The sequence below is a fragment of the Sus scrofa genome, chromosome 8, assembly GCF_000003025.6.
Source record: "Sus scrofa isolate TJ Tabasco breed Duroc chromosome 8, Sscrofa11.1, whole genome shotgun sequence".
NCBI lineage: Eukaryota > Metazoa > Chordata > Mammalia > Artiodactyla > Suidae > Sus > Sus scrofa.
The window spans coordinates 131997314-132024698 of NC_010450.4; the positions used below are offsets into that span (position 1 = coordinate 131997314).

Sequence of the window (27385 nt, forward strand, 5' to 3'; positions counted from 1 at the left end):
GCAGCTTTTCTCTCTGCCAAACATTGCATCCTGGCTCTTTGAAATCCCCACTGAGTTTGGAGAAATCATGTCTTGGCATCTACCCGACTTTCCTGGAACACAATGGAATTTGCTGACAACGTACCAGCCGCTCCGCTTGATAATAAGTCTGCCTGTCTCATTGCACTTCAGTATTCAGTGGTGAGTAAGAACAGAAGTGGAAAGCCTTAGTTACCACAGCTTATTCTGTTTCATGCCCATGATAATTACTTTTATAATGCCACTCATGAATAAATCGATCCTATTAGGATGAATCCCGTGGCCGGCCAATAGCTATTGGAATGATTCTCCACGTGTGACTTGGTTGCTTTATTACAAAACGCAGTGGGATAGACCCGCCCAGCCATCACGGCAGACGTGCATTTGGGATGCTGCCTTAAGAGGAGATAAGGAGATGAGAGCAAATTGTTCCGGCAGCTCAGCCTGCCTTGCCAACCGTTCGGAGGAGGAGTTGCCGGTGGGTCTGGAGGCATATGGGAACCTGGAACTTGTTTTCACAGTGGTGTCTGCCGTGATGCTGGGCCTGCTCATGTTCTCCTTGGGCTGCTCGGTGGAGATCCGGAAGCTATGGCTGCACATCAGGAGACCCTGGGGCATCGCCGTGGGACTGCTCTGCCAGTTTGGGCTCATGCCTCTTCTAGCCTATCTCCTGGTCAAGAGCTTCTCTCTGAAGCCGGTCCATGCAGTTGCTCTCCTCATCATGGGGTGCTGCCCAGGGGGAACCGTCTCCAACATTTTCACCTTCTGGGTGGATGGAGATATGGACCTCAGGTACGTTGCCCCAGGGGACCTGTCTTCGCCTGGTAGCACTCCGGGTGGGAGGTGGGGGGCGGTGACTGACACGTCGATGTTAAAAGCTCTGCCAGTCTAGGTACAGGGTCCAGTGGGAAACTTTTTGCAGAGACTTGTTTGGTCCTGGAAGGACTTTCCTTTCGGAGCTTAAATTTACTTTGCCGTGATTGGTCCCTGTGGCACTGGCAGCTACCTCTCTGAGCAGAGGGTGGGTTCACAGGCAGTAGTGAGAGTAAGGCTCCTCGCCCAGCGGCCACACGGGTGGCTTTAACCATCATGACCGTCCTGGTTTCACAGTCGCCCCGGACGTAGGTTCAGAATCGCAGGAAGTGAAGTAGTGGCTGGTAGCTACTGCAGTGGCGGCGGCGGCGGCGGCGTAACCATAACCAGAGCGAGGCCCTCATAGCTCTAATCGGCAAGTGATGCCTGGGCGTCTACTTGATGAAATGCGTATGTTGGGGGACTGCTTGTGGTGGCCAAGGGGGAGGGCGAGGAGTGGGATGGACGGGGAGCTTGGGGTTGGTAGATGCGAACTTTTATGTTGGAATATGGAGAAGCAACGAGGTCCTGCTGTACAGCACGGGGAAGCACGTCCAGGCTCTTGGGATCGACCACGATGGACGATAATAGGGGAAAAAGAATGTCTGTGTGTACGTATGACCGGGTCACTTTGCTGTATAGCAGATCGGCACAACATTGTAAATCAACTATATTTTTTAAAAAATAAAGGCTTCAGGCTACTAAAAGCAAAAAAAAAAAAGTATTTTGGGGGACTGGATAAAGGAGCAACAGGTGTTATGTGGTAGACATATCCTTTTTTTTGGGGGGTGCTGTCTATGGCATGAGGAAGTTCTCCGGCCAGGAATTGAACCCACGCCAAAGCAGCGAGAACACCAAATCCTTAACCCACTGAGCCACCAGGGAGCTCTGACATACTGTTTTAAGTGGCCTGTCAAGTGGACTTGGGAACAACATAAAGACTTTCAAGACTAAAATGATTTCTTCTTGTTGCTTTTCAGATTCTTAGGTTCAGCACTAGCATCTCCCTCCTTTCATGTAAGCCGGTGTCCTTATTCCCAATTACAGGGGAGATAAATATCCCTGGGAGACATTCGGCTTCACCATTCGTTTACATTTTAACAAGAATAAACTGATCTCATATATTTTGGAATACTTGTTTCCATGCCGGAAAAAGAGCATTAGAGGAAAGAATAGAGGAGTCACAATTGGGAAAATGAAAGGGCTAAAAGCTGGGGTCTTTCTAGAATCTTTGCTTACTTAGGAACAAACTGTTTCACCTTTTGCCCAGGGAAAGAAGTCCTTATGAATTGAAGGCTTTGTTCGATGTGTGTCATTTCGTTGAGATTTATTGTACAATGAATGAATGAATCAGAGGTGGTGACTGTGCTGGGAGTTGACATGGGTGAGTCCGCTGCTGGTGGGTTTCCAGTTTCCTGCATGTGCTGGATGTTTAGCATATGGAACTCATTTCACCTATACATTTTAATGGGCTCATGCCAAGCAGACCCGTAATTAATTTTCATCTGGCTGTGGTTTTAGTTACCCACTTATCAAAGATTTGAAATGAATCACCTGCATTGCTAATTCAAAAAACCCCGCTAATGTGCATTGCTAATTTACATTCAATAAAGTTGACCATTAACGTAATAATTGGGAAATGACAAATATTCTTTACACGAAGTCCCTATAACAGTGATAAATTCCAGGACCGGAAAGTTTTGGGAAAGAGAAAGGAAACCTATTTATTAAGTCCCCCGACAGGCACGGGGTTGATGCTTTCATGTGTTCTTTTTCCCTTCTTTCTTGGCTTTCATAATAACCTTGTAAATGACCTTTTATTAGTCTGAATTTTACAGCTGAGAAAAGGGTGACTCAGTTGGTTAAGTGGGTTGCCAAATGCTGCAAATGAGTGTGGCAGAGTGCAGCGTCAAAGTCACATCTGTTTCTCGTCAGTCTGACATTGAGGCACTTTCTTCGGTGTGCCAATTATTAAATAACAAAGCTCTATCTTCTGTTCTGAGTGGGAGCATAAATCTTTAAACGTTCTTCTCCAACACTTCTGCTTCGGGAAGGAGAACATTCGTTACCTTCATCTCTTATTAACCAACTCTACAGTAGAAACACGAATTAATAGGAAGCCTATAAAAGATAAAGCCCATTTTACTTCCTTTTAATTAGCTTTTAACTTTGGTCAGATTATTTCACCTACAAGCCTTATCTCTTCATTTGTAAAACAGGGTTAAAATTACCCATTCTCCACAACACTGTATTTTAAGGAGGAAATATATATGCAGGATGCCAGACACAGAGTAGGTATGCAATAAATATTAGCTACTTTTCCCTTTTTTTATTTTATGATTTTTATTTTTTCCATGATAGTTCATTTACCGGGTTCTATCCATTTCTTTTCTTTTTTTCTTTTTTTTTTTTTTTTGCTATTTCTTTGGGCCTCTTCTGCGGCATATGGAGGTTCCCAGGCTAGGGGTCGAATCAGAGCTGTAGCCGCCGGCCTACGCCAGAGCCACAGCAACGCGGGATCCGAGCCGCGTCTGCGACCTACACCACAGCTCACGGCAACGCCGGATCGTTAACCCACTGAGCAAGGGCAGGGACCGAACCCGCAACCTCACGGTTCCTAGTCGGATTCATTAACCACTGCGCCACGACGGGAACTCCTCTATCCATTTCTACTGTACAGCAAAGTGACCCAGTCCTACACATATAATAATATATGTATAATATATATAATATTCTTTTTCTCACATTACAGCAGGGCTGTAATGGGCTATACAGCAGGATCTCATTGCTTATCCATTCCAAATACAATAGTTTGCATCTACTAACCCCAGACTCCTAGTCCATCCCACTCCCTCTCCCTCCCCCTTGGCAACCACAAGTCTTTTCTCCAAGTCCATGAGTTTCTTTTCTATGGAAAGGTTCATTTGTGCCGTATATTAGATTCTAGATAAAAGAGATGTAAGGTATTTGTCTTTCTACTTACTTCACTTAGTATGAGAGTCTCTAGTTCCATCCATGTTGCTGCAAATGGCATTATTTTGTTCTTTTTTATGGCTGAGTAGTATTCCATTGTGTATATATACCATATTTTTTTTCTTTTTTTTTTATTTTCCCACTGTACAGCAAGGGGGTCAGGTTATCCTTACATGTATACATTGCAATTACAGTTTTTTCCCCCACCCTTTCTTCTGTTGCAACTATACCATATTTTCTTAATCCATTCATCTGTTGATGGACATTTAGGTTGTTTCCATGTCTTGGCTATTGTGAATAGTGCTGGAATATATCTGGGTGCATGTGGGTGCATGTATATTTTTCAATGAAAGTTTTATCTGGATATATGCGCAAGAGTGGGATTGCTGAGTCATATGGTAGTTCTATATTTAGTTTCCTGAGGTACTGCCATATTGTTCTCCATAGCGCTTGTACCAACTTACATTCCCACCAACAGTGCAGGAGTGTTCCCTTTTCTCCACACTCTCTCCAGCATTTGTTATTTGTTGACTTGTCAATGATGGCCATTCTGACAGGTGTGAGGTGGTACCTCATAGTGGTTTTGATTTGCATTTCTCTAATAATTTGTAATGTTGAGCATTTTTCCTGTGCTTGTTGGCTATCTGTGTATCTTCTTTGGAGAAATGTCTAGTCAGGTCTTTTGCCCATTTTTGCTGTTGGTTTTGGGTTGTTGATATTTTTTGCTGTTGAGTTGTATAAATTGATTGTATCTTTTACAGATTAAGCCCTTGTCAGTTGCATCATTTGATATTATTTTCTCCCATTCTGTAGCTTGTCTTTTTTTTTTTTTTTTTTTTTTAATGGTTTCCTTTGCCATGCAAAAGCTTTTCAGTTTGATTAGGTTCCATTGGTTTATTTTTATTTTTGCTTTCTAGGGCTGCACCCACGGCATATGGAGATTCCAAGGCTAGGGGTTAAATAGGAGCCGTAGCTGCTGGCCTACACCACAGCCACAGCAACTTGTGATCCAAGCCGCATCTGCGATCTATACCACAGCTCATGGTAACGCCAGATCCTTAACCCACTGAGCGAGGCCAGGGAGAACCCGCATCCTCATGGATCCTAGTTGGGTTCGTTAGCTTCCCAACCCTTCATGGCTCAGGGAACTCCCGCTATTGGTTTATTTTTGCTTTTATTTCTGTTGTCTTGAGAGACAGACCTAAGAAAACATTTATAAGATTGATGTCAGAGAATGTTTTGCCCATGTTCTCTTCCAAGAGTTTGATGGTGTCTTGTCTTAGGTTCAAGTCTTTCAGCTGTTTTGAGTTTATTTCTGTGCATGGTGTGAGGCTGTGTTCCGGTTTCATTGATTTGCATGTGGCTGTCCAGGTTTCCCAGCACCACCTGCTGAAAAGACTGTCTTTTTATCATTTTATGTTTTTGCTTCCTTTTCAAAGATGAATTGACCATAGGTGTCAGGGTTTATTTCTGGGTTCTCTATTCTGTTCCATTGGTCTGTCTGTCTGTTTTGGTACCAGTCCCACACTGTCTTGATGACTGTGGCTTTGTAATATTGCCTGAAGTCTGGGAGAGTTATGCCTCCTGCTTGGTTTTTGTTCCTCTGGATTGCTTTGGCAATTCTGGGTCTTTCATGGTTCCATATAAATTTTGGGGTTGTTTGTTCTAGTTCTGTGAAAAATGTCATGGGTAATTTGATAGGGATTGCGTTGAATCTGTAGATTGCTTTGGGCAGTATGGCCATTTTTACAATATTAATTTTTCCAACCAAGGAGCATGGAATATCTTTACATTTCTTTGAATCCTCTTTAATTTCCTTGATTAGTATTTTATAGTTCTCAGCATATAAGTTTTTCACCTCCTTGGTCAGGTTCCCTTTTTTCTTATAAAATTTTGATTATGAGCTTCACAAACAAAAAGCAAAAGCAAAAGCAAGCAAAAATTTTTAAATTCTAAAAAATGAAAATTTAAAATGGGAATTACATATTAGATTTTCAAAAGCTTACAGACATAAGAGTAATAAAACTTAATTCTCAGTAAAATTTGCAAATAGGAAATACAGTATTTTTTTTTTTTAGGGCCACACCCGCAGCATATGGATGTTCTCAGACTAGGGGTCAAGTTGGAGCTGTAACTGCCAGCCTGTGCCACAGCCACAGCAACATCAGATCTGAGCCGTGTCTGTGACCGACACCACAGCTCACAGCAATGCCAGATCCTTAAGCCACTGAGCGTGGCCAGGTATCAAACCCGCAAGCTCATGGTTCCTAGTCAGATTCGTTTCCTCTGAGCCATGATGGGGAACTCCTGAACTAGTTTTTTAAAACAGATTTTCTTATAGTATAGTGGATTTATGGAGTTGCTGTTGTGGCGCTGCGGAAACAAATCCCACTAATATCCACGAGGATGCGGGTTTGATTCCTGGCCTTGCTCAGTGGGTTAAGGATCCGGTGATGCTGTGAGCTGTGGTGTAGGTTGCAGACATGGCTTGGATCCTGTGTTGCTGTGGCTGTGGTGTAAGCCAGCAGCTGTAGCTCTGATTTGACCCCAGCCTGGGCCATATGCCGTCGGTGTGGCCCTAAGAAGCAAAAAAAAGAAAGAAAAAAGAGTATAGTTGACTTACAGTGTTGTGCCAATTTCTGCTGTACAGCCAAGTGACCCAGTCATACATACATATCCATTCTTTTTTAAAATATTCTCCATCATGTTCTGTCCCAGGAGACTGGGCAGAGTTCCCTGTGCTCTGCAGTAGGAATTTATTGTCTATCCATTCTAGTAATTTTCGTCTGTTGAGCCCAGGCTCGCAGTCCATCCCTCTCTCTCCCCTTGCCCCCTTGGCAACCACAAGTCTTTGGGCTGGTTTGTGCATTCGGAGTCTCGGATGCAGAGACCAGTTGTCCCTGCAGTCACCTGGGCTCCTCATCGCAGCAGCCCCATGACGCCCTTCGTCCTCACGTCTTTCTCTCAGTCTGTGGCTCCTGCCACAGCTCACCCTCTTGATGTCGCCCATAGCTGTGGCTTCCTGTCGCCTCAGGTCAGTCCCCACATTTTCTTTTTCAGCCACACTGGCAGCATATGGAAGTTCCCAGTCCAGCTACACCACAGCTGCGGCAATGCTGGATGCTTAATCCGCTGCTGTGGGCCAGGGATCACAGCAGGAACCACCCCCACAATTTCTTTCTCGGCCACAATTCGTCACAATGTTTTCTCTACCTTCAGTCTTTCCGTCATGGTTTTGTTTTGCTTTTTTTTTTTCTGGCCATACCCATGGCATGTGGATGTTTCTGGGCCAGGCATCGAACCTGTGCCACAGCGGTGACAATGCCAGATCCTTAACCCACTGAGCCACCAGGGAACTCCTCATCATGTTTTTGTAGTAAGCGGATAAGGCAGGCTCTGAGGTCTGGCTGCCCGTCTTTGTATTCTGACTTGGGACCTCTTTTCTGTAACTGGAGGTCACGGTACTTCCTTTATGGTATTGTGGGGAGAAAATGAACATGTTATACAAATAAAGGCTTCTGAACCCCTGCTAATAAAATGGGTAGAACCTAAACCAGGTCTAACCAACCTCTGTAGGTTTACTTCCTGTTAACCCTTTAAGCACGACTGGTCTGTAGTCAAAATGGACCAACCGTTCTTTAAATACACCCCCCACTTTTCCAACTTTCTTTGGCCCGTTGTCCTCAGAGTCTGCAGTGACAAGTGGCCTTGTCCATTTTCTCCAGTCATCCTCAGTTATAACGGTTCTGGAAAGCCATCGGCCTGTATGTATGAAGAGCCTGGAAATTATCCTGCCCTAGGCGTGAGCTCCGCTGATACGGGCAGGGCCCTTGCACATGTCTGGGGACCGGCTGGATGCAGACGGGTCTTGGGTGGCCTCAGCTGGGACACCTAGGCTCTTGTCCATGTGGTCCCTCCTTCTCGGGCAGGGGTGCCTAGACGTAACCACGTGACTGCAGCTGGGTTCTGAAAAAGAAGCAGCTCACCAAGGTCCCTTGAGGCCTGAGCTTGAAGCCCGTTCATCATCCCTTCCACGGCATCCCTCTGGCCAGTGCACATGGCACGGCCAGCTCAGAAGCAAGACCTGGAGAAGCAGCTGCTGCCTCTTGATGGAATGAGCTGCCAAGTCACGGTGCAGAGAGCAAAGAAAAGAGTGGGGTAAAGAACTGGCACCTTTTGCAACCTACTGTGCTAAGGATGAGCAGGAGTCTTGCTTCGGGCGGTGGACGTGAACCCCGAGACCTGGCAGGACGGTGCTGTCGTCTAGTGCACGCATCTGGGCTGCTAAGTCCATCCCTCACTTACTAACCCTGTCATTTCATCAGAGTATCTCAATTCTCTATGCGTTAGTGTCCTCACTTCTAAAATGAGCAGAAACAGAAGCTATCTCAGAGGTTGTTGCAAGGATTGAATGGGTTAATAAAGTGCTTAGAGGAGTTCCTGATGTGGCACAGCGAAAACGAATCCGACTAGTAACCATGAGATGGCGGGTTTGCAGCTGCAGCTCCAATTCGACCCCTGGCCTGGGAACCTCCATATGCCGTGGGTGCAGGCCTACACCCCCCACCCAAAAAAAAGTGCCTCGAGTCCTAGCTGGCACAAAATGCTCTATGCGTCATGATTGTTATATGGGGCAGGCCAAAGAGCCCTGTGTCAGTCAGGGCTCTGTGTTTTCGTTTCTGCGAAAGGAGCCGTGTGCCTTTGAGCAGTCTTCCTCTCTCTGGGTCTCATTTGTAAAATCAGTGGGTTAGACTCTCTGAATTCCTTTTCCTGCCGTGGTGGAATATGCATCCGTAGCCTCTAGCACTGGTAGGTGTTCCGTCCCGCGGCGCTGAGTTCACTCACACCGGCGTGGCCGCAGCACCGCCCGCATCTCCAGAGCGTCTTCATCTTCCCAGAGGGAATCTGTGTCCTCCAACAGTGAACCCTCCTTCCCTCCAGGCCCCGGCAGCAGCCTCTCTTCTACCTTCCGTTCCTGTGAATCCAGCTACTCCAGGTACCTCATGTTAGTGAAACCACACAACAGTTGTCCTTTTGTGTCTGGCTCATTTCACTCAGCATCGTGTCTCCAGGTGTATCTGTGTTGTAGCGGGTGTCAGAATTCGTTTCTTTTTATGGCTCAGTAATAATCAGTCGTGTGTACATGAGCATTTTGTTTATTCCTTCATCCGGCAGTGGACCCTGGGGTTGTCTCCACCTTTTGGCTGCTGTGAATCAGGCCGCTGGGAATATGGGGGTGCAGGTGTCTGTTGGAGTCCCTGCTTTCAATTCTTTGGGGCATAAACCAGAAGTGGATCTGAAGTTCTTTTTTCTTTTTTTTCCTCCCCTGATGTTCTTTTAAGTATTTTGTGACAATAAACAAAGAAAAGCAAATTATAAAATCAAAGTATCCCCCCTCCCACCTCAGTTTTTAGTGTTTTTCCTGAGCAACAGAGATGCCTCTCCTCTTTGTCCCCCAGCACAAAAACTGTCGGCGGCCACTGCAGTGGCCGGGCTGCTTCCCCAGGGCGTGTTCATCTTAAGTGCTCAGTGTCAGCCTGATGGTGGCAGGTGCTCGATAGATGTGCGTGAATGACGGAGGACTGAAGGAATTTTTCTTTTGCTTTTTAGGGCGGCCCCTGTGGCATATGGAAGTTCCCAGGCTAGGAGTCCAATCGGAGTTTCAACTGCTGGCCTGCACCACAGCCACAGCAACGCCTGATCTTTAACCCACTGAGCGAGGCCAGGGATCGAACCCACATTCTCGTGACTCCTAGTCAGATTTGTTTCTGCTGAGCTACAACAGGAACTCCCTGAAAGAATGTTTCTCCTTGTCCCTGTGTGTTACAAAGACTTCTCTTGAAATGTGGTTTATTGGTATAACCCAGGGTAGCTCCCACCACTGTTTTTAGCTTGATAACTTTTGATATACAGGCTTTATTTTTCCCTGAGCAAAGGAAGAATTCTGACTCTTGGTGGTGGTGTGGAGCCTGGGGGTTCAGTGGCCAGTTTGGACTTTTGAGCTGTAAAGAAACTCCTGGTCCTTCGGCAGAGACCCTGGACATAGGCCTTCAGAGTCTTGAGGTCTGTCCAGGGGGCCTGGCGGGGAACCGAAGCTCGTCTGGAGAGACAGAACTTAGATTGACTCCATATGGCTTAGTGTGAGTTTCTATAACACTGTGTGCCTGAGTTTCCTTTTCTAGAAAGTGGAATTAATACCCACACGAGGGTTGTTGTCTACACGAAAAGAGAAAATGTGTGTGATGAGGTTTGATCCTTAGCAGGTGGTGCTCAATAAATGCTGGTTATTGCTCTTGAGAAGCAGACGGAGTGGCATTTCCATCTGCGGATGGAAAACCCGCCTTGGCCTCTTCTCTAGGGCCGAGTCTGTTGATCTGCTCATACAGCATGCTCCGTGTCCATCTGGCTAGCTAGATAATTAAAACATTTCTTTTTCTTGGCGTTCCTGTTGTGGCGAGGAGGGTTAATGATCCACCTTGTCTCTGTGGCAGCGCCAGTTCGATCCCCGGCCTGGCACAGTGGGTTAAGGATCCAGCGGTGCTGCAGCTGCGGTGTAGATTGCAAGTGTGGCTTGGATCTGATCCCTGGCCCAGGAACGCTATGGACCTCAGGGTGGCCAAAAAAGGAAAAAAAAAACTTTTTTCCCAGTGGGGAAGCAAGAGTATACTTTCATAGTTTCAAGTGTCAGAGCTCCTGAGTTTATTGGTTTCAAACTAAAACAACACTCGAATAATTTAAACTCCAACTGCAAAATGGTGTACTTCCCGATACTACACTCTAATGCGTATGTGTCTAATTTCCATGTTTTAAAGGAGTTTCAGGATTTACCTGTTTGTCCAGACTTGCAGAATCTGACTTGTTATTCTCAGTAACTCGGGGATGGCGATGCCATTCTTCTTTGTGCAAGTGGAATCTTGTTCTATTGAAGTCAGATTCTGGCACCAATTTCCCCGTATGTGAACCGGCAAGAGACCCAGCTGGCCACATCCTGTCTTTATGCCACGCTGGAATTTCGTGGCTATGCCGCACAGGTGTGGCTTTCCGCTGCACTCACATGGGTTCGCTGTGGGCTCTTCCAGCTTCGTTGGCGTTTATAGCTGTTGGCAGGGCGCCAGGGTCATCTGTCACCATCCTTGCCATCCCTGCGAACATCATGGGCTTGAACAGTTGTACAAAGCATGGAAGGAGGAGTTCCTATCGTGGCTCGGTGGTCAACGAACCTGAGTAGTTTCCATGAGGACGCGGGTTTGATCCCTGGCCTTGCTCCCTGGGTTAAGGATCTGGCATGGCTGTGAGCTGTGGATGAGGCTCGGATCCCGTGTTGCTGTGGCTGCGGTGTAGGCCAGCAGCTACAGCTCTGATTCAACCCCTAGCCTGGGGACCTCCACATGCCGAGGGTGTGGCCCTCAAAAGAGAAAAAAAAATAGAAAGAATGGCTACTTCCTTTGTAGTGGAGGATACAGAATCTGCTATAATCTCACACTTTGCCTCGCAGAGCCGGGAATTGTACTGTTCTGCTCTTTGAGCCAAAGCCACGCTAGTTCTTCAGAAGTTCAAGATTAAAATGATGCAATAGGGAATTCTTTTCAGGATGTGGTGGTATGAAGAGCCAGGAAGGTAGCACTGCCACAGACTAGGCGTTTGGAAAGGTGTCCCAGACACAGTCCTGGTGGATGCAGGGGTCTGAGAGCTGTGTGTGTGGCAAACTGCTTTTCTTCCTTTATCTGTTCCCTAGTGAGGAAGACTTTGGCCAAAGCAAGCATTCTTAATAGGATAAAATAATTTTAAATCTCATATGGAATAAGATATATGCAAGAACCTCTCGGAAAAGTTGGAGAAGAAAAACCTATGTGGAAATAATCGGCTCTGTCGTGTACAAAACACTATGAAAACATTGGTTAAGACAATCTATAGAGTTCCTGCTGTGGCACAGCAGCTTAAGGATTTGGTGTTCTCTGCAGTGGCTCGGACCACTGCTGAGGTGTGGGTTTGATCCTAGGCTAGTGCAGTGGGTTAAGGATCCATGGTTGCTGCAGCTGTGGCATAGGTCACAGCTGTGGCTTGGTCCAGGAACTTCCAAATGCCATGGGTATGGCCCAAAATAAACAAACAAGAAACTATTTAAGAAACAAGAAAAATCTGGTATTTGGTTAGGAAAAAAGAACTTTTTTTAGACGCTCTCCTTCCCCCCCCCCCCCCCCCCGTGTCCGTGCATATGGAAGTTCCTGGGCCAGGGATTAAACCTGAGCCACAGCAGTGACAACGCTGGATTCTTAACCCACTGAACCACCAGGGAACTCCAAAGTTTTACTTTTTTTTTTTTTCTTTTTAGGCTGCACCTGCAGTATGGATGTTCCCAGGCAAGGGATCAAATCAAAACTGCAGCTGCCGGCCTACCCCACAGCCACAGCAGCACTGGATCAGAGCTGCGTCTGCAACCTCTGCCACAGCTCGAGGTGGTGCGGGATCCTTAACCCAGTCAGTGAGGCCAGGGATCAAACCCACATCCTCATGGATAGTAGTTGGATTCATTTCCACTGCCCCACAACAGGAACTCCCAGGAGCGTTTTTAATATCGTTGAAGTATAATGGTTCCTGCTTTGCCGAGGGTGCACACGTTCTGCTGATAGGCGATGTCAGGGTAATCACAGGTTGTTTTAGAGGCAGGGCACTTTGATGGAAATGGTGATTCACACCATGAGGAAGAATGATGGGGGGAGTTCCCGTCGTGGCGCAGTGGTTAATGAATCCGACTAGGAACCATGAGGTTGCGGGTTCGATCCCTGGTCTTGCTCAGTGGGTTAAGGATACGGCGTTGCCGTGAGCTGTGGTGCAGGTCGCAGACGCCGCTCGGATCCCGCGTTGCTGTGGCCGTGGTGTAGGCCGGAAGCTGCAGCTCTGATTTGACCCCCTAGCCTGGGAACCTCCATATTCCGCGGGAGCGGCCCAAGAAATAGCAAAAAGACACACACACACAAATAAAAGACTGATGGGTGACTTTGGGGCCTGAGAAAGTGCTGGAGGACACTTGCTCTCTCTACAGCGGATCTTAGCCCCACGCAGGGGCTCCTTCCTCTGCTCAGTGGGCTGGGAGCTGGTGAGCCTCAGTCTCTCGGCCACTTGTGCCGCGGACACAGATGGGCACACGCTGCACGCGAGGCCGTCTGCTCTGAGGACTCAAACGATGTGTGTTAGCATGTGTCCAGATGCTCGGCGCCTGGTGTCGAAGGGAACGAACCCTCGCTTGACCCCTGGGGTCGGGTCGTATGAGGGTCTGTGTGCCTCACCTCCATGGTCGGGCAGCATTTATCAGGTCTGTAAACAGTCGGGGCAGTTTTGTCAGCCAGCAACTTTACGATGAAACATTTTGTTGGCCTGAAAGACAGCTGTGTCATTTCCATTTACCTTATTTCCCCCGATTTTACTGTTTGAGGCTGTCACTCGTTGTATTGCTGAGATAAGGACAAAATCCTGTGAAGACGGAAAGTAGGCTACTGGTTGTCAGGCGCTGGGGAAGAAGGGAATGGGGAGGGCCTGCTAAGAGTGGAGTTTCTTTTCGGGGTGATGAAAATATTCTGCAAGGAGTTCCCACTGTGGCTCAGCAGGTTAAGAACCCGACACATATCTGTGAGGATTTGGGCTCGGTCCCTGGCTTTGCTCAGTGGGTTAAGGATCCAGTGTTGAGGCAGGCTGTGGTGTAGTCGCAGATGTGGCTCGGATTCGGCAGTGCTGCGGCTGTGGTGTAGGCTGGCAGCTGTAGCTCTGATTCGACCTCTTGCCTGGGGACCTCCATATGCTACAGGTGCAGCCCTAAAAAGAAAAGAAAAAAAAATATTCTGGAAGTAGAATAGCATAGAATAATATGTTCATGTACAAAAGACACTTAAAATGAATGAAATTTGTGGTCTATGAATTATATCTCAATAAAGAACTGTATGTGGAAAAAAATTAAAACATACAATGACACGCAGACTGTTTAGGACAATAAGTGCTTGTAAGATGTGAGTTAACTGGTAGCCAATTTCTGGGCCACAAATGCAGCCATCATTTTCCGATTAGTAAGACAGGTGGGAGTTTCGGGCAACTTCTCCTTGGTAATCGCTGAGACGTGCCCGAGGAGTTGTTTTGGTGCGGACTCCATTCCTCATGTCACCTTTCCCTCTCATGCATCACTTTGCTTTTGCTTTCAGCATCAGTATCACCACCTGCTCCACGGTGGCCGCCCTGGGAATGATGCCGCTCTGCCTCTACCTCTACACCTTGTCCTGGAATCTTGAGCAGAGGCTCACCATCCCGTACCAGAACATGGGTCTGTATCGGGCTCGTGACGTGAACGCAGTAATTGTAAGGTTAACGGCGATGGCTGTTGTTTGCCATGGGTCTCCTCTACACCAAGTCTCCAAGAAACCCTACAGGATAGATTCGTTTTTTCCATTATTATGGCATTTTTTATTACTCAGTTACATTTATAGTTGTGCAGTGATCCTGACAGCCAAATCCTACAGTATGGACTCTTACCAGTTTCATTTCCTGTATTTTCAGGATTAGGGAAGTTCAATGGCTTGACCCACCAAGGTTATGCAGCTGGTAAATGCAGAACTGGAGTTCTAACTCAGGAATCTGATGGAAAAGTCCAAGCTCTGAACCCTTACAAGAGTTCACTTTTAAAAAGGAGGTCAGAAAACCTACTCATTAAAAAACAAGCAACCCTCAGGAGTTCCCTGGTGGTCTAGTCGTTAGGACTCAGCCCTTTCACTGCTGCAGCCTGGGTTCAATCCCTAGGTGGAACCAAGATCCTACATCAAGCTACTGCACACTGCCCCCCGCCTCCCCCAAAAAACAACCCGCAAACCAAACCACCTTTACATCATTCAGTAGAAGACGTTAGACTCACGTGAGCCGCAGGTTAGCTGAGTCACAGTGGCTTTAGCTCCCCAGCTCTACCTTTTATCTCACCGTGAGCCTTGACTTCTTCACTGAGCCGGGTAAACTAATCATCCTGATAACTAATCATTGAAGCATAGTCACTTGTCACACCGCACTGTCTCGCTTTCATTATCTCCTTAAACTCTGCCCTTTTTCTAGAGAGCTCCGTGGACTTACTAGGATTGTAAGAAAAACCTGGCGAGATGACGTGCGTGTTCTGGTTTGATCAGAGTCTTTGGAGGATTGGTAGGAACTGCGATGCTTAAAGTCTAAAGTGTCCATCTGGAGTCGCAAGTAATCTCTTAGTGGGATCACAACCCCTGGCCCGCAGTTCAAAACCGTGAACAGCCTCCTCCTGGGAATAGCTTAAGCCCACTGAACTTGTAAAATTTGAGGGAAATCTTAATTTAGAAATCATGACTTTACAGGTAACTTTTTCTGATCACTCATTTACCTGTTTTTTCTTTCCTTCTCTCTTTTTTTTCATTCTGTGGCATGTGGAAGTTCCAGGGCCAGGAATTGAACCCTCACTGTAGCAATGATCAGAACTGCTGCAGTGACAGTGCTGGATCCTTAACCCACTGAGCCACAAAGGAACTCCTACTATCTTCTGTTTTGATAATGTATTCTAAAAGACTCTTGTAAAGAATTAAAGCCCAAAACGTTACAAACAATTCATAACTTCGGAGCCGTATTGCAAACAGCCAGACTGGGGAAGCGGAACTGGAAAATGCCCGTGTGCGGATCTCTGCTCTGTCGAGCCTGCCCTCAGGGTCTTTATTCACTTGTGTGAATTAAAAGGCATTTTTCTACCTGCCTTTGGGTTACCTGGCTTCATCAGCAGAGACGAGCCCTTGCTTTGGCTTCTGTCACACATGCTGTTTTGGTCTTGTAATAAGCAAATCACCCGCTGGCTTCAAATAGAGAAATTAGAGCTAGAGTCGTCGAGTGCTGACCCCACACAGCCACCAAAGCATGTCGCAGACGTCCAAGGCTCCTCCTGTTTCTAATCCTTGTTTTTACTTGTCTCTCAAATTCCCTGCTGTTGTCAGAGGGATTCTGAGAGCAATGACAGACCCTGTATGGTGGCATTCAGTATCTGTACCCTCCAAAGACCGTCTTCCAAAGATCTGAAACAAAAATTCGGAGGTGCAGGCAGAAATAAAAAGCGGCTTTAATGACAGCTTTTATCTAATTGGAATGGACATCAAGGGTGGCGAGGCGGGCCGTCGGGGTCCGCGGGGACCCGTCTGACAGATCTTTCTTCTCCTCAGGAATCACCCTCATGTGCCTGGCCATTCCGGTGGCCTTCGGCATCTGTGTGAATTACAAGTGGCCCAAACAGTCCAAAATTATTCTCAAGGTAAGCTGGTCCCTGGGGCAGCGAGCGCGTTTCAGGCCCAGACACTTGGCAGACGCAGGATGCTGCCCAGAGCACGCGGGCCGCTCGGATACAGCCCTGCCAGCCGTTTTCCTTACCTGTCCTGCGTGTTTGGATCCACCTCCCTGTGTCCTCCAGTACTGAGCCCTGCTGTGTCACGCCCGTGCACGGAGGCTTGTGACAGCCCGCAGGGTGTGGAACTGGAGCTTCAGTGACGGGAAAGCTCAGGCCCGCGTGTGGCCGGCGAGGGCCCATCGTTCCGAGGGCACGCAGGTGCTCTCAGGTGAGGGCTGAGAGGGGCACCTGTGGCGGAGCCGGGGTTTGGGGGTGCAGCGGCTTCAGGGGACAGCGGGATGAAGGGCTCTTCCAGAAACACCCCTGGGCTCTTTGTACCCGAGAGCAGGTGCTGCGGCCCGAGTGCAAGGAAGTGTGGCGATGACGCCCCCCAGCGCAGGGGACGGCGCCTGGCCCGCGAGGGATGGGACCTGGAGCCCCCAGCTCCCCTGCACTTTCCAGGGTTGTCTTTTGTCTGCTGCAGAAACCAGCAAGTGCCCTTGTTAAATGGCTTTTAAAATCGTCTCGCTTGCCTGGAGGCCTTCTCGGCGGTGGTGTCCCCTTCCTCCGGTCCTGGCCCCTTTCCCCGTTGTGTGTTGCTTTAGCAATGACGCCTCATTGTGTCCTGCTTTCATGAAGACTTTTTAAAAAGCTGCCGTTCCTCTTTGCATCTCTGAAGAAACATTTGGAGCTGATTGTTCCTGCCGCGAACCGATCGCGGTTCCTTTTCCTTTGGGTTTATGGTTTGGTTCGGTTTAAGCGGCGGATGTTTGGCGCCCCTGACGGGCCGGGCCCCTCCGTTTGCCTCTGCGAGTGGCCGCGGCTTCCCCGCGGCGGGACAGGACCCTCAGTGCCAGCGACACGAAGCGCCAGGGAAGAGGGGCTGAGAAGCCGCCGGCCGAGGGGCGCCGAGCGCGGCAGGAAGGGTTCGTGCTGTGCCTTTGGGCTGCACGCGGCGCTGTGGCTGTTTCTCCGTGGGAGGAAGGTTCCAGTGTCGCGGGCGGGCGGTTAGAGTTTTGTCTGTAAAACGAGAGGAGAGAGCACGACCATGGGAACCTCTCACTTTTCAAGTACTCTGTCTTAGATTCGCTGTTTCTTTGGTCCAGGCCCATGGCATGTGGAAGTTCCCAGGCCAGGGATCGAACCCTTGCCACAGCAACCACCCGAGCCACTGCAGAGACAACGCTGGATCCTTAACTCACTGGGCCACAGGAGAACTCCACCGGCACAAAATATTTAATAATTTGCACAAGTGTTCTAGAGCACCTTCGTTCAGAGTAGGTCATAATTTAATCATTACTTTGGGCTGTCTTCATGCTCTATTCATTTTAGATCTGATTCATGTTCTGAACAAGTTGCTCTTGGTAGATTTTCACCTTTGAAGTTCCCTTCTTGGTAGAAAGGAGGAGGAGGATGTGTACAGTCCAAGGCCTTTGTGTGCCCAGCGTCTTCCTGTTAGGCAGACACCCAGTCTCTCCCGTGCAGTGAAAACGACCCCCAGCACGCATCTGTGGCCCATCGGGTTGTTTGTATTTTGGTTTGGTTCCCTCAGGCCGTCTTCCCCCATGCCCTGGATCATCTTAAGTCAAAGTCGGTGCTGTAACTGGGCGCTTCGTTTGCTGTCTGCATGGTGTGAATGGGGGCTTGCCACAATCCCGATTTTCCCCAGATCATCTGCATCTTGCTTCTTTTCTATCTGGTTTAAAAGGCAGACCATTGGAAAGAATTTTTGTTGCTTTTTTTTTTTTTTTTTTGTCTTTTTGTTGTTGTTGTTGTTGCTATTTCTTGGGCCGCTCCCACGGCATATGGAGGTTCGATTCTAGGGGTCGAATCGGAGCTGTAGCCACCGGCCTACACCAGAGCCACAGCAATGCGGGATCCGAGCTGCGTCTGCAACCTACACCACAGCTCACGGCAACGCCGGATCGTTAACCCACTGAGCAAGGGCAGGGACCGAACCCGCAACCTCATGGTTCCTAGTCGGATTCGTTAACCACTGCGCCACGACGGGAACTCCATGTTGCTTTTTCATTTAAATAACAAAAGTGAGAGAGCGCGTCATTTGGGAGAGGATAGGAGTATCTATTGTTGCGTCTCATATTGTATGAATCTTGGCTCAGGTTGTCTCATAAGCACAGGTAAACTTCATTTGGCGAAGAAGTTGTTCGGGTGGTTGACAGGGTGGTGGGGAGTTCCCTGGTGGCTCAGCGGCTTAGGGATTCATCTTTGTCACTGCTGTGGCATGGGTCGTGGGTTCTGTCCTTGACCTGGGAATTTTGACATGCCTCAGGCACAGTCAAAAGAATAAAGGGTGTTGGGAGGAGAGTGGCGGCTGGTCAGGCAGATCTCAGGGAAGGGGTCCCCTGTGTGGGGTGTGGAGGTTTGTATTATAGCATTGGATGCTTATCATCAGGCTCTTCACTTGTTTCACAGATTTGTCCTATTCATGAAAGGCTCCACTACCCACTCCTTCCTGCAAACCCCTTGGCTTGAAAGGGAAGACACTTCTCTTAGAATGAGAAGACTTGGCCTTGTTGCGCTTCCTCCCATTCTCGCTCAGCCGAGTCACCGGACCGCTTTGGGTCTCAGTTTTCTTCACTCCAAAACGAGATCGGATTCAGGGGTCACTCAGTCCCCTCTTTGTTCTAAAACTCCTTGTTTCCAAGGCTTTTAGAGCAGTGATGGATTTTGCAAAAAGACCATGATGTGGGAGTTCCCATCATGGCGCAGCAGAAATGAATCTGACTGGGAACCATGAGGTTGCAGGTTCGATGCCTGGCCTTGCTCAGTGGGTTAAGGATCCGGTGTTGCTGGGAGCTGTGGTGTAGGTCGCAGACGCAGCTGGGATCCCGCGTTGCTGTGTGGCTCCAGTTGGACCCCTAGTCTGGGAACCTCCATGTGCCGCAAGTGCGGCCCTAAGAAGAAAAGAAGAAAGAAGACAAGACCCTGGTGTTGACACGCATCTCTTTTGTTCGTTTGCCTGAGGCTGGGGCCATCGTTGGCGGGGTCCTTCTCTTGGTGGTCGCGGTTGCTGGTGCGGTGCTGGCCAAAGGATCTTGGAGTTCAGACGGCGTTCTTCTGACCATCAGCTTCATCTTTCCTTTGCTCGGCCACGTCACGGGCTTTCTGCTGGCTCTTCTTGCCCACCAGTCTTGGCAGAGGTACAGTTAACGATCCACCAGCTTTTGTAAGGAGGGCAAATTAAACCTACTGCCATCGGTAGGCTTTGCTGCCCGGCCGTGTCCGGAAGCAGGGTTTTGGCTTGCGACGTGGGTGGGACAGGACACCTCGCCATAAAGAGCCTGAAAAGATCCTGGTAATTCTGTAGGTGAATGAAAACCAAGGCCAAGTGGGTGGCAGGTCGTAATCTGTGAACTCAGGGTCGGGGTGTGAGCACTGCTTGTGATCTGGACACACCTCTCCTTATTCTGAGGGTCGCAAAGGATGGGCGAGACGGTTTCAGTAAATAGAGAGCTCGCGCCATAGGGCACAAGCAAGGCCTAACACTTAAGCACTTGCCGATTGTTTGTGCCCATTTTTAAAAAGTGTTAATTGTGGGAATTGCTGCCGTGGCACAGCGGGTTAAGAATCCAGCTGCGTCGGCTCTGGTTGCTTTAGAGGCCAGCCCAGTGCAATGCGTTAAAGGATCTGTGGTTAAAAGCTCTACGCAGCTGTGGTGCAGGTTGCAACTGTGGCTCAGATTCAGTCCCCGGCTTGGGATCGTCCATAGGCTGCAGGTGCAAAACCATTAAGAAAAAAAGTGCTCATTAGAAAGGGCAGGAGAAGAGAGGACAAACTTGAGGAATAAGGTAAGATTTTATCTTAAATGTTATCCTTACAAGGTGGGGCGCGTGATACATACATAAATATTGCACAATGTTAAAAATGTAGCACTTGATAGTGCTGTGCCTGCTGGAGGGACGTAAGTGGCACAAACTTTGTGGAGAGCGATTTAGTTACGTCAGCAGCTTTATCAGTATTAATACTGTTAACTCCGAGATTTTACTTCTAGATATCTGTCCTGAAGCTAGCAGTATCAGATAAGCACAGAAATATGGATGTGCAAGGAATTTAGTTGCAGTGTTATTTATGAACATGAAAAATAGGAACAAGTCAGATGTCTAACAAAAGGGAGAAGTTTGACTCACTGCCGTGTGTACGTGATGGAATGTGATCCGTCAGTTTCAATGCTTTTGGAAACTACCTGAAATTTAGTTGAAAAACAACAGAAAACCATATGTATTTTGATTCCCGTTTTGTAGAAGAAAATAAAATAATTTTATGCTTAGGAAGATAATGGAAAACCTATCACAGGCTAATAGTGTTTAATTTTAAGTAGTGGGTTCAGAGTAATTTTAGTTTATTATTTCCTTGGGTTTTCTAAATTTTTCAGTGAGAATGTACTATGGTTTTTGTTTTTTGCTTTTTTTTTTGCTTTTGCTTTTTAGGGCCCCCCTTGCAGCATGTGGAGGTTCCCAGGCTCGGGGTTGAATCAGAGCTACAGCTGCCGGTCTACACCACAGCTCACGGCAATGCCAGATCCTTAACACACTGAGCGAGGCCAGGGATTGAACCCACAACCTCATGGTTCCTAGTCGGATTCGTTTCTGCTGGCCACGATGGGAACTCCCAAGTATGTGCTACTTTTAAAATCAGAAAAGAACTATTGAGGAAAAATAAACTCTGCAGTTGAAGTCCAAAGGGGTTGTTTGGGAAATTTTCCATTGGCTTTACACTGTTGTCCACTTGGGGAGCATTTGGGATGGTGCCAGGCGCTTGGTGAGGCTCTGTCAAGTGTATGTACCTCGTTTACTTCTTACTACAAGTCTGAGGGGTAGGTACTCTTGGTACCTCGTTCTGCAGATGAGCCCACCCTTCAGAGGAGCTGGGTAACCTGACCAGGTTCATAGAGCCAGGATGTGGTAGAGTCAAGAGTTGGACCTGGCTGTATGAGGTCAGTACAGTGCTGTCTGCAGGGAATGGTTCCAGGGTGCCCCGCAGATACCAACATCCAGGGTACGGTTGGTATGTACAAAGGCGCAGTATTTGCCCGTAACCTGTGCACATGCCCCATATACTTTAATCATCTCTGGATTACTCAGAATACCTAATACAATGCAAATGTTATGCGAAGAATTGCCTGCATGGCAAATTCATGTTTTGCTGTTTGGAATCCTGTGGAATTTTTCTTTTCCCAAATAATTTTTTTTTTTTGCTTTTTAGGGCTGTACCTGCAGCATATGGAGGTTCCCAAGCTAGGGGTTGAATCAGAGCTGTAGCCACTGGCCTACACCACAGCCACAGCCACTCCAGATCTCAGCTGCGACCTACACCACAGCTCACGGCAACACTGCATCTTTAACCCACTGAGCAAGGCCAGGGATCGAACCCACATCCTCATGGATCCTAGTTGGGTTCGTAGCCCATTGAGCCATTAAGGGAACTCTCCCCCCAAAGAATTTTGATCCAAGGTTGGTTGAACCTGTGGATGCAGAGCCTGTGGATAGAGGGCCCACGGTTACTAGGAATACAGACTGTTGAGGAGTTGAAATATGATTGGATCTGAAAAGAAGGTATTTCTGTAGCAAAGTGTAGTCAGCCATCACGTTTATTTCACACCTGATGGCTTGAGAAAGATCGGGACTGAGATACTGCATTTGCCTTGGGGATGGTCCAGGCGTGAGGTCCAGCCGTGCAGCTTAATTAATCGTGTCAGGCTATTGACGGGCTCTGAGGGAGGGGAGGGTGGGCTGGAGAAGGAGTCCAAGCATCCGGTAATTAGAAGTAAAGGAAGATCCCGGAACTTGCCCCGTACCCGTAACCACGTTTCCCACTCTTGTGACCCCAATCCAGTTTGCATAGAAAAGCCGGTTCATCAGACCCCCTTTCCTCCTCTCTGCCAACATCTGTGAAAACCTGGACGCCCTTTGTAAATTAGAGAAGAGGAAGCTGCCTGACCCAGCCTCCTCTGAGGGCCTGTGTTCCCCTTTCTCCTCCTTGCCTTTCTTTTTCAAGTAAGGTTTCCCTTCCTCTCTCTGGAACTTATAAAACAGATAAAATACAGCAAAGAGGAAAGTATAAAAACGTATTACTAACCCTTTCACCGAAGAAACCCTTGTCGACGTTTTGTTTTCACGTGGGGCTTCGTGTTTGCGTTGCGGTGTTGGGTTCATACTGTTGCAGGACCCTCACCCCCCTGCCAGGCTCGTCTCCTCCACCCTCCCCTCCTCATGGGTGTACAAGTTCAAACCTGTCCCTGGAACTTTGATGTCAATCATTTCCCCCCATTAATGCCTCTTCCCCTCTTTCGTCCTTTAATTCCACTCTTCCTCAGTGAAGCCTTCGCCAACCACTTATGGTTTTCTGACTTTCTACAGCCTCTCCCTGCCACTGCTCGTGCCTTGTCTTGCATGGTTTCTATGTGCAGAGCTTGTCTTTTCAGCCAGATGCCCGGGGAAGTGTTCGTGGAGCCCTGTTTGGAGGTATCGCTCCAGTGACCGCCTATGGAGTAGCCCGTCAGTGATTATGGAACAAGCACACATTTTTAGAGGCTTCAGCTCATGGCTCCCTCTTACCAGGGTGGGGGAGAGAAGGTTTAGGAAGAGTGCTTATGCTGAGACGCACATGTTTCCCGTTGGAAGGTGCAGGACGATTTCCCTCGAAACCGGGGCTCAGAACATTCAGATGTGCATCACCATGCTTCAGTTATCTTTCACTGCCGAGCAGCTGGTCCAGGTGCTCAGCTTCCCTTTGGCCTACGGACTCTTCCAGCTGCTGGATGGATTTCTCATTGTTGCCGGTAGGTGAAGCCTCCACTGCGTAGACCTGACTGAAAATTGTTGACCCAACTTACCACTTGTTCAGTCTGAGTTTATATGTGCTGCCCTTATGATACATTTTTAACCCGACATTTCTGGGGAAAATAAAGTCCACAGACAAGATCCTTTGCCACAGTGGAAGTTTTACAGGAAAATATAAAAAACCATGTGAAAGTGCGCTTATAATTATAGACAAATATGCGTCACAAAAAACAACGCACTATCAGAACTTTCTGTAAACAATTATTCATCTCAAAAATGACATTTTATGTATTGACTTTTTACAGCTGCACCTGCAGCATATGGAAGATCTCAGGCTAGGAGTCGAACTGGAGCTGCAGCTGCCTGCCTGTGCCACAGCAACAGCAACTCAGGATCCAAACCGCATCTGTGACCTACGCCACACCTGCGGCAATGCTGGATCCTTCCATCGCTGTGAACGAGGCCAGCGATGGAACCCACATCCTCATGGATATATCATGTGGCTGATAATTCCTTGTTACTTATTTTTTCAGCATATGGAAGGTCCCAGGCTAGGAGGTGAACCTACACCACGGCAGCAACCTGAGCCATAGCAGTGACAACACCGGGTCCTTAACCTGCGATGCCACAGGGAACTCCTGTTACATATATTTTTTAAGAGCCTTGCTTGAAGTCTTCCAAGTGTTATTTCACAGTACTTCTGGGACGAAGAATTATGCTGAATGGCTGTTAAATATTTTTAAACTATGATATGTAATATGATATATAATACACACACAGATGTTAAAATTGTAGACTATATGCTTATTTATCCTGGCAGCCAAAAATACATCATTTTGGAGTCAGTGTCATGTAGGTCCACAGACGGTAGATTTAAAATATATAGATTTCAAATGAGATCCTGCTGTATAGCGCTGGCAGCTATATCTAGTCAGTTATGATGGAGCAGGATGGAGGATAATGTGAGAAAAACAATATATGTGTGTGTGTGTGACTGGATCACCTTGCTGTACAGCAGAAAATTGACAGAGCACTGTGCACCAGCCATCATGGAAGAAATAAACATCATTTAAAATAAAAATAGGGGAGTTCCCGTCGTGGCACAGTGGTTAACAAATCCCACTAGGAACCATGAGGTTGCAGGTTTGATCCCTGCCCTTGCTCAGTGGGTTAACGATCCGGCGTTGCCGTGAGCTGTGGTGTAGGTTGCAGACGTGGCTCGGATCCCGCGTTGCTGTGGCTCTGGCGTAGGCTGGCAGCTACAGCTCGGATTTGACCCCTGGCCTGGGAACCTCCATATGCCGCGGGAGCGGCCCAAGAAATGGCAAAAAGACCAAAAAAAAAAAAAAAAAGTTTAAAGTTTAAAAAATAAAAATAGGGATTTCCATCGCAAACCCCCAAATAATAGTCTTTGCCAAAGTGATGTTTCATACTGGTATGTTTTAACACCCAGCGTATAAAATGTACAAGAGGAGCCTGAAGAACAAACACAGCAGCAGGAGCCCAGGTTGTGCAGACACCTGCCACGAGAAGAGGTCCACTTGCCCCGCCGAGACCGGTGCTTTCTTAGAGGTGAATGAAGAGGCTGCTCTGACTCCCGGGCCAGCAGGCCCATGGATCTCCACTAGGCTCTAGAGCCAGCTGGCCACACCACACGTGCCAAGTGGGGACCTGCTGGCTCGAGGGGCCCCTGTCTTCCTCAGCGGCCAGTAAAGACAGCGCAGAGCCCATGGGCAAAGCTCGCTGGCAGGGCTCACGGGAATGTTTGCGTGTCAAATGTTAACATATTTATGTTTCGTGTGGGTGTGAGTTGGTGCAGGATCCCGTTCTGAGGGTGTGTGCTGCCTCTTTCAGGTTGTTCCTCTCGGGTTCACGGTGTATTGTCTGGCTGCTCTGTGCGCTTGTTTCCTCCCACAGTGAGGAGCCGTCCCCGCTGGTGTGCGAGGTTGTCCTCAGATTGTGACTTTTCGTCTCACCTGACTTGCCACTCTGCACAGATGTCACCTCATCCTGCAGGGCAGGGACAGAGTCGGGACCACTTGACTTCTGGACTTGGGGCAAGTCCTTTGGGGCATCGGGGAGGAAGCATACAGCTCAAAAAAAACAGGGTCTTTTCTCAGATGATGGTTAACTTTTTAACGGCTTGAAAAAAAAGTTTGAATTGTAGATGTAACGTAAGCCTAGAGGGAATTTAAAGAACACTTGAGCTTCCTGGCCCTGGAGACAGGCGTGTGTCTGTTCTTCTGTTACGTCACTTTAAAAACACTGAGCTGGTTCCGCATATACTGTTTCGTAAATCACTTAGTGACCTGCGACGGAGCATCTTTACGAGTCAGTCCCTGTTGACCTACCTCATTCCGTGCAACAGCGGCTTCATGGAAGGATTCCGGTGCTTGGAAGGACGGCGGTTTAAACCTGTTCCTTCTTCAGGGACCCCTAGCTAGCTTTCGACTTGTTGGTATCACAGCGCTGCCACCAACCCCGGTGTCTTCATGCAGATCTTTTTGTCGGATCACTTTCTAGACTTGAACCGCCAGGCTGACTGCACATTAGAATGTTGGGCACAGAGCCCTCTGGCAGCGATGCCTCGCGGTGCTTGCCCGCGTCTGGTTTCCCAGTCCCACCCGTCTTAAGAAGGAGCATTCTGCTTTGTGAAGATAGCTCATTTAAAACTGCACTGTTAAAATTATGAGTATTTTTTCATGACCGTTTGCTTTTTTATGTCCTTTGCCAGCTTCTGTATTGTCATTTTTCCTTTTTTTTGTCTTTTTGCCTTTTCTAGGGCTGTTCCCGCGGCATATGGAGGTTCCCAGGCTAGGGGGTCCAATCGGAGCTGTAGCCACCAGCCTACGCCAGAGCCACAGCAACTCGGGATCCAAGCCGCGTCTGCGACCTATACCACAGCTCCTGGCAACGCCGGATCCTTAACCCACTGAGCAAGGCCAGGGATCGAACCCTCAACCTCATGGTTCCTAGTCAGATTCGTTAACCACTGCGCCACGACGGGAACTCCTGTTTTTCCTTTTTTGATTGATGCATTTTAACAGTGTACAGACAGTGACCCTTTGCCTGATGTTTTGTCAATATATGACCTACTCTTGTCTTCTGTTTTTGTATGTCTTTTGCTGTAGAGAAGTTTTATATTTTTTACATGTTCTGCTGTATTAGTCTTTTTAGAAATGTTTTTGACCTTAATATCTGTCAAATGTTAGACTGTTTATCTTTTTGTGTAGATGGTCAAGTGTAAAGGGATCTCTTTTCGACAACGTATTTGGCCCTTTCTCAGGGAGCTCTCTCGGGGTCTGTAACATACTTACTAGCTGCAGTGGATACTGTCTGGCTGTAGCTAAACCCCATCCTCCTCTGTTCATACGTTATTAAAAATATTCCCCATCTGTTTTTCTGTTACTTTTCTGGACTAACTAGGTACATGTTTATTCCACTCTGAAGTTATTTTTCTCTAGGGTGTGGTAAGAATCTAATTAATCGTCTAACATCGTATATTGAATCCTTCATCTTTTCTCTACGGATACAAAATGCTACCTTTATCACAGAACTTCCTTTATAATGTGTTTTCTTTTGGAGATGAATGTTTATTACAGCATTTCTGGGCCTACCTCCTCCATAAACCATCTGTACAGAGTTGGGAGGCAGGACCATGATAGATGCCGGAGGGGACAGCATGGTATCCGGGCTCGGGGATCAGTCCGTGTCATCAGGCTCCGCATCCTCCTATACTGTGTTTGTGTTGGACTCTGTTTGGTTTTGCTTTTTCTATTATTTGTAGGTTCTGAAATGTGTAAGGAAGCGTTGGTTATATATACAATATAATGACAGTGGTCATTATTGTATTTTCACAGTTAAGGATACTCTGTGGTTGAGCTGACATAGTTGTCACAAGTGTATTTATGTGGAAGAGACGTATAGAAACACGTGACAAGATTGTTAATTCTCTGCGACAGTGAACATGGTAGCGCTGCATGTGTGTTCAGAGTGCCTCTGTTCCACAGTGAGCATCACCGTGAATTTCCAGGGATCCACAAACCAGAATTTCTAAATTGTTCCTCGGCATAGGCAGCTATCACAACACGGTAACTTCAGTGGTCTGTTCTGAAAGCAGTAACTGCATGGTCAGTATTTAGCACAGTCAGGACAGGTCTGGAGACAGGACTACCACAAACTATCCTTTAGGACAGAAACCACGAAAATCAGTGTGAGGGTTTCAAAGGGACCACATCAGAGGACTGCGTCTCCAGAGAGTCTGTGAACACGCTGCTGAGAAGAGCCAGAGATAATCAAGCTGTCCAGCAGGCCGCACCTTATCTTTAAAAAGAATGTCACTAAACAAAAGCTCTAGCTGAATAAATGATATTCTAACCGA

General features: G+C 47.7%; 2 protein-coding genes across 4 annotated transcripts in view; both read left to right on the plus strand.

Annotated features, from left to right (window-relative positions):
* C8H4orf36 (chromosome 8 C4orf36 homolog) overlaps nucleotides 1-26426 on the plus strand; it is a 54369-nt gene extending 27943 nt beyond the window's left edge. For both annotated transcript variants that reach the window (XM_013979046.2, XM_013979047.2), the window contains exons 5-10: nucleotides 1-180; nucleotides 540-810; nucleotides 14034-16132; nucleotides 19190-19365; nucleotides 22846-23003; nucleotides 24458-26426. The gene's annotated coding sequence lies outside the window, so the exon portion shown is untranslated. The remainder of the gene's footprint in view (nucleotides 181-539; nucleotides 811-14033; nucleotides 16133-19189; nucleotides 19366-22845; nucleotides 23004-24457) is intronic.
* SLC10A6 (solute carrier family 10 member 6) lies at nucleotides 46-26426 on the plus strand. Of its 2 annotated transcripts, XM_021101792.1 has the most exons (7): nucleotides 46-180; nucleotides 288-810; nucleotides 14034-14152; nucleotides 16044-16132; nucleotides 19190-19365; nucleotides 22846-23003; nucleotides 24458-25158. In XM_021101792.1, the coding sequence occupies exons 2-7, from the start codon at nucleotides 434-436 to the stop codon at nucleotides 24637-24639; spliced, it is 1101 nt and encodes a 366-aa protein (XP_020957451.1). In that variant the 5' UTR covers nucleotides 46-180; nucleotides 288-433; the 3' UTR covers nucleotides 24640-25158. The 2 variants fall into 2 exon arrangements, with proteins under 2 accessions (XP_020957451.1, XP_005667079.2); XM_005667022.3 differs by lacking the exon at nucleotides 46-180 and having other exon boundaries at nucleotides 434-810; nucleotides 24458-26426.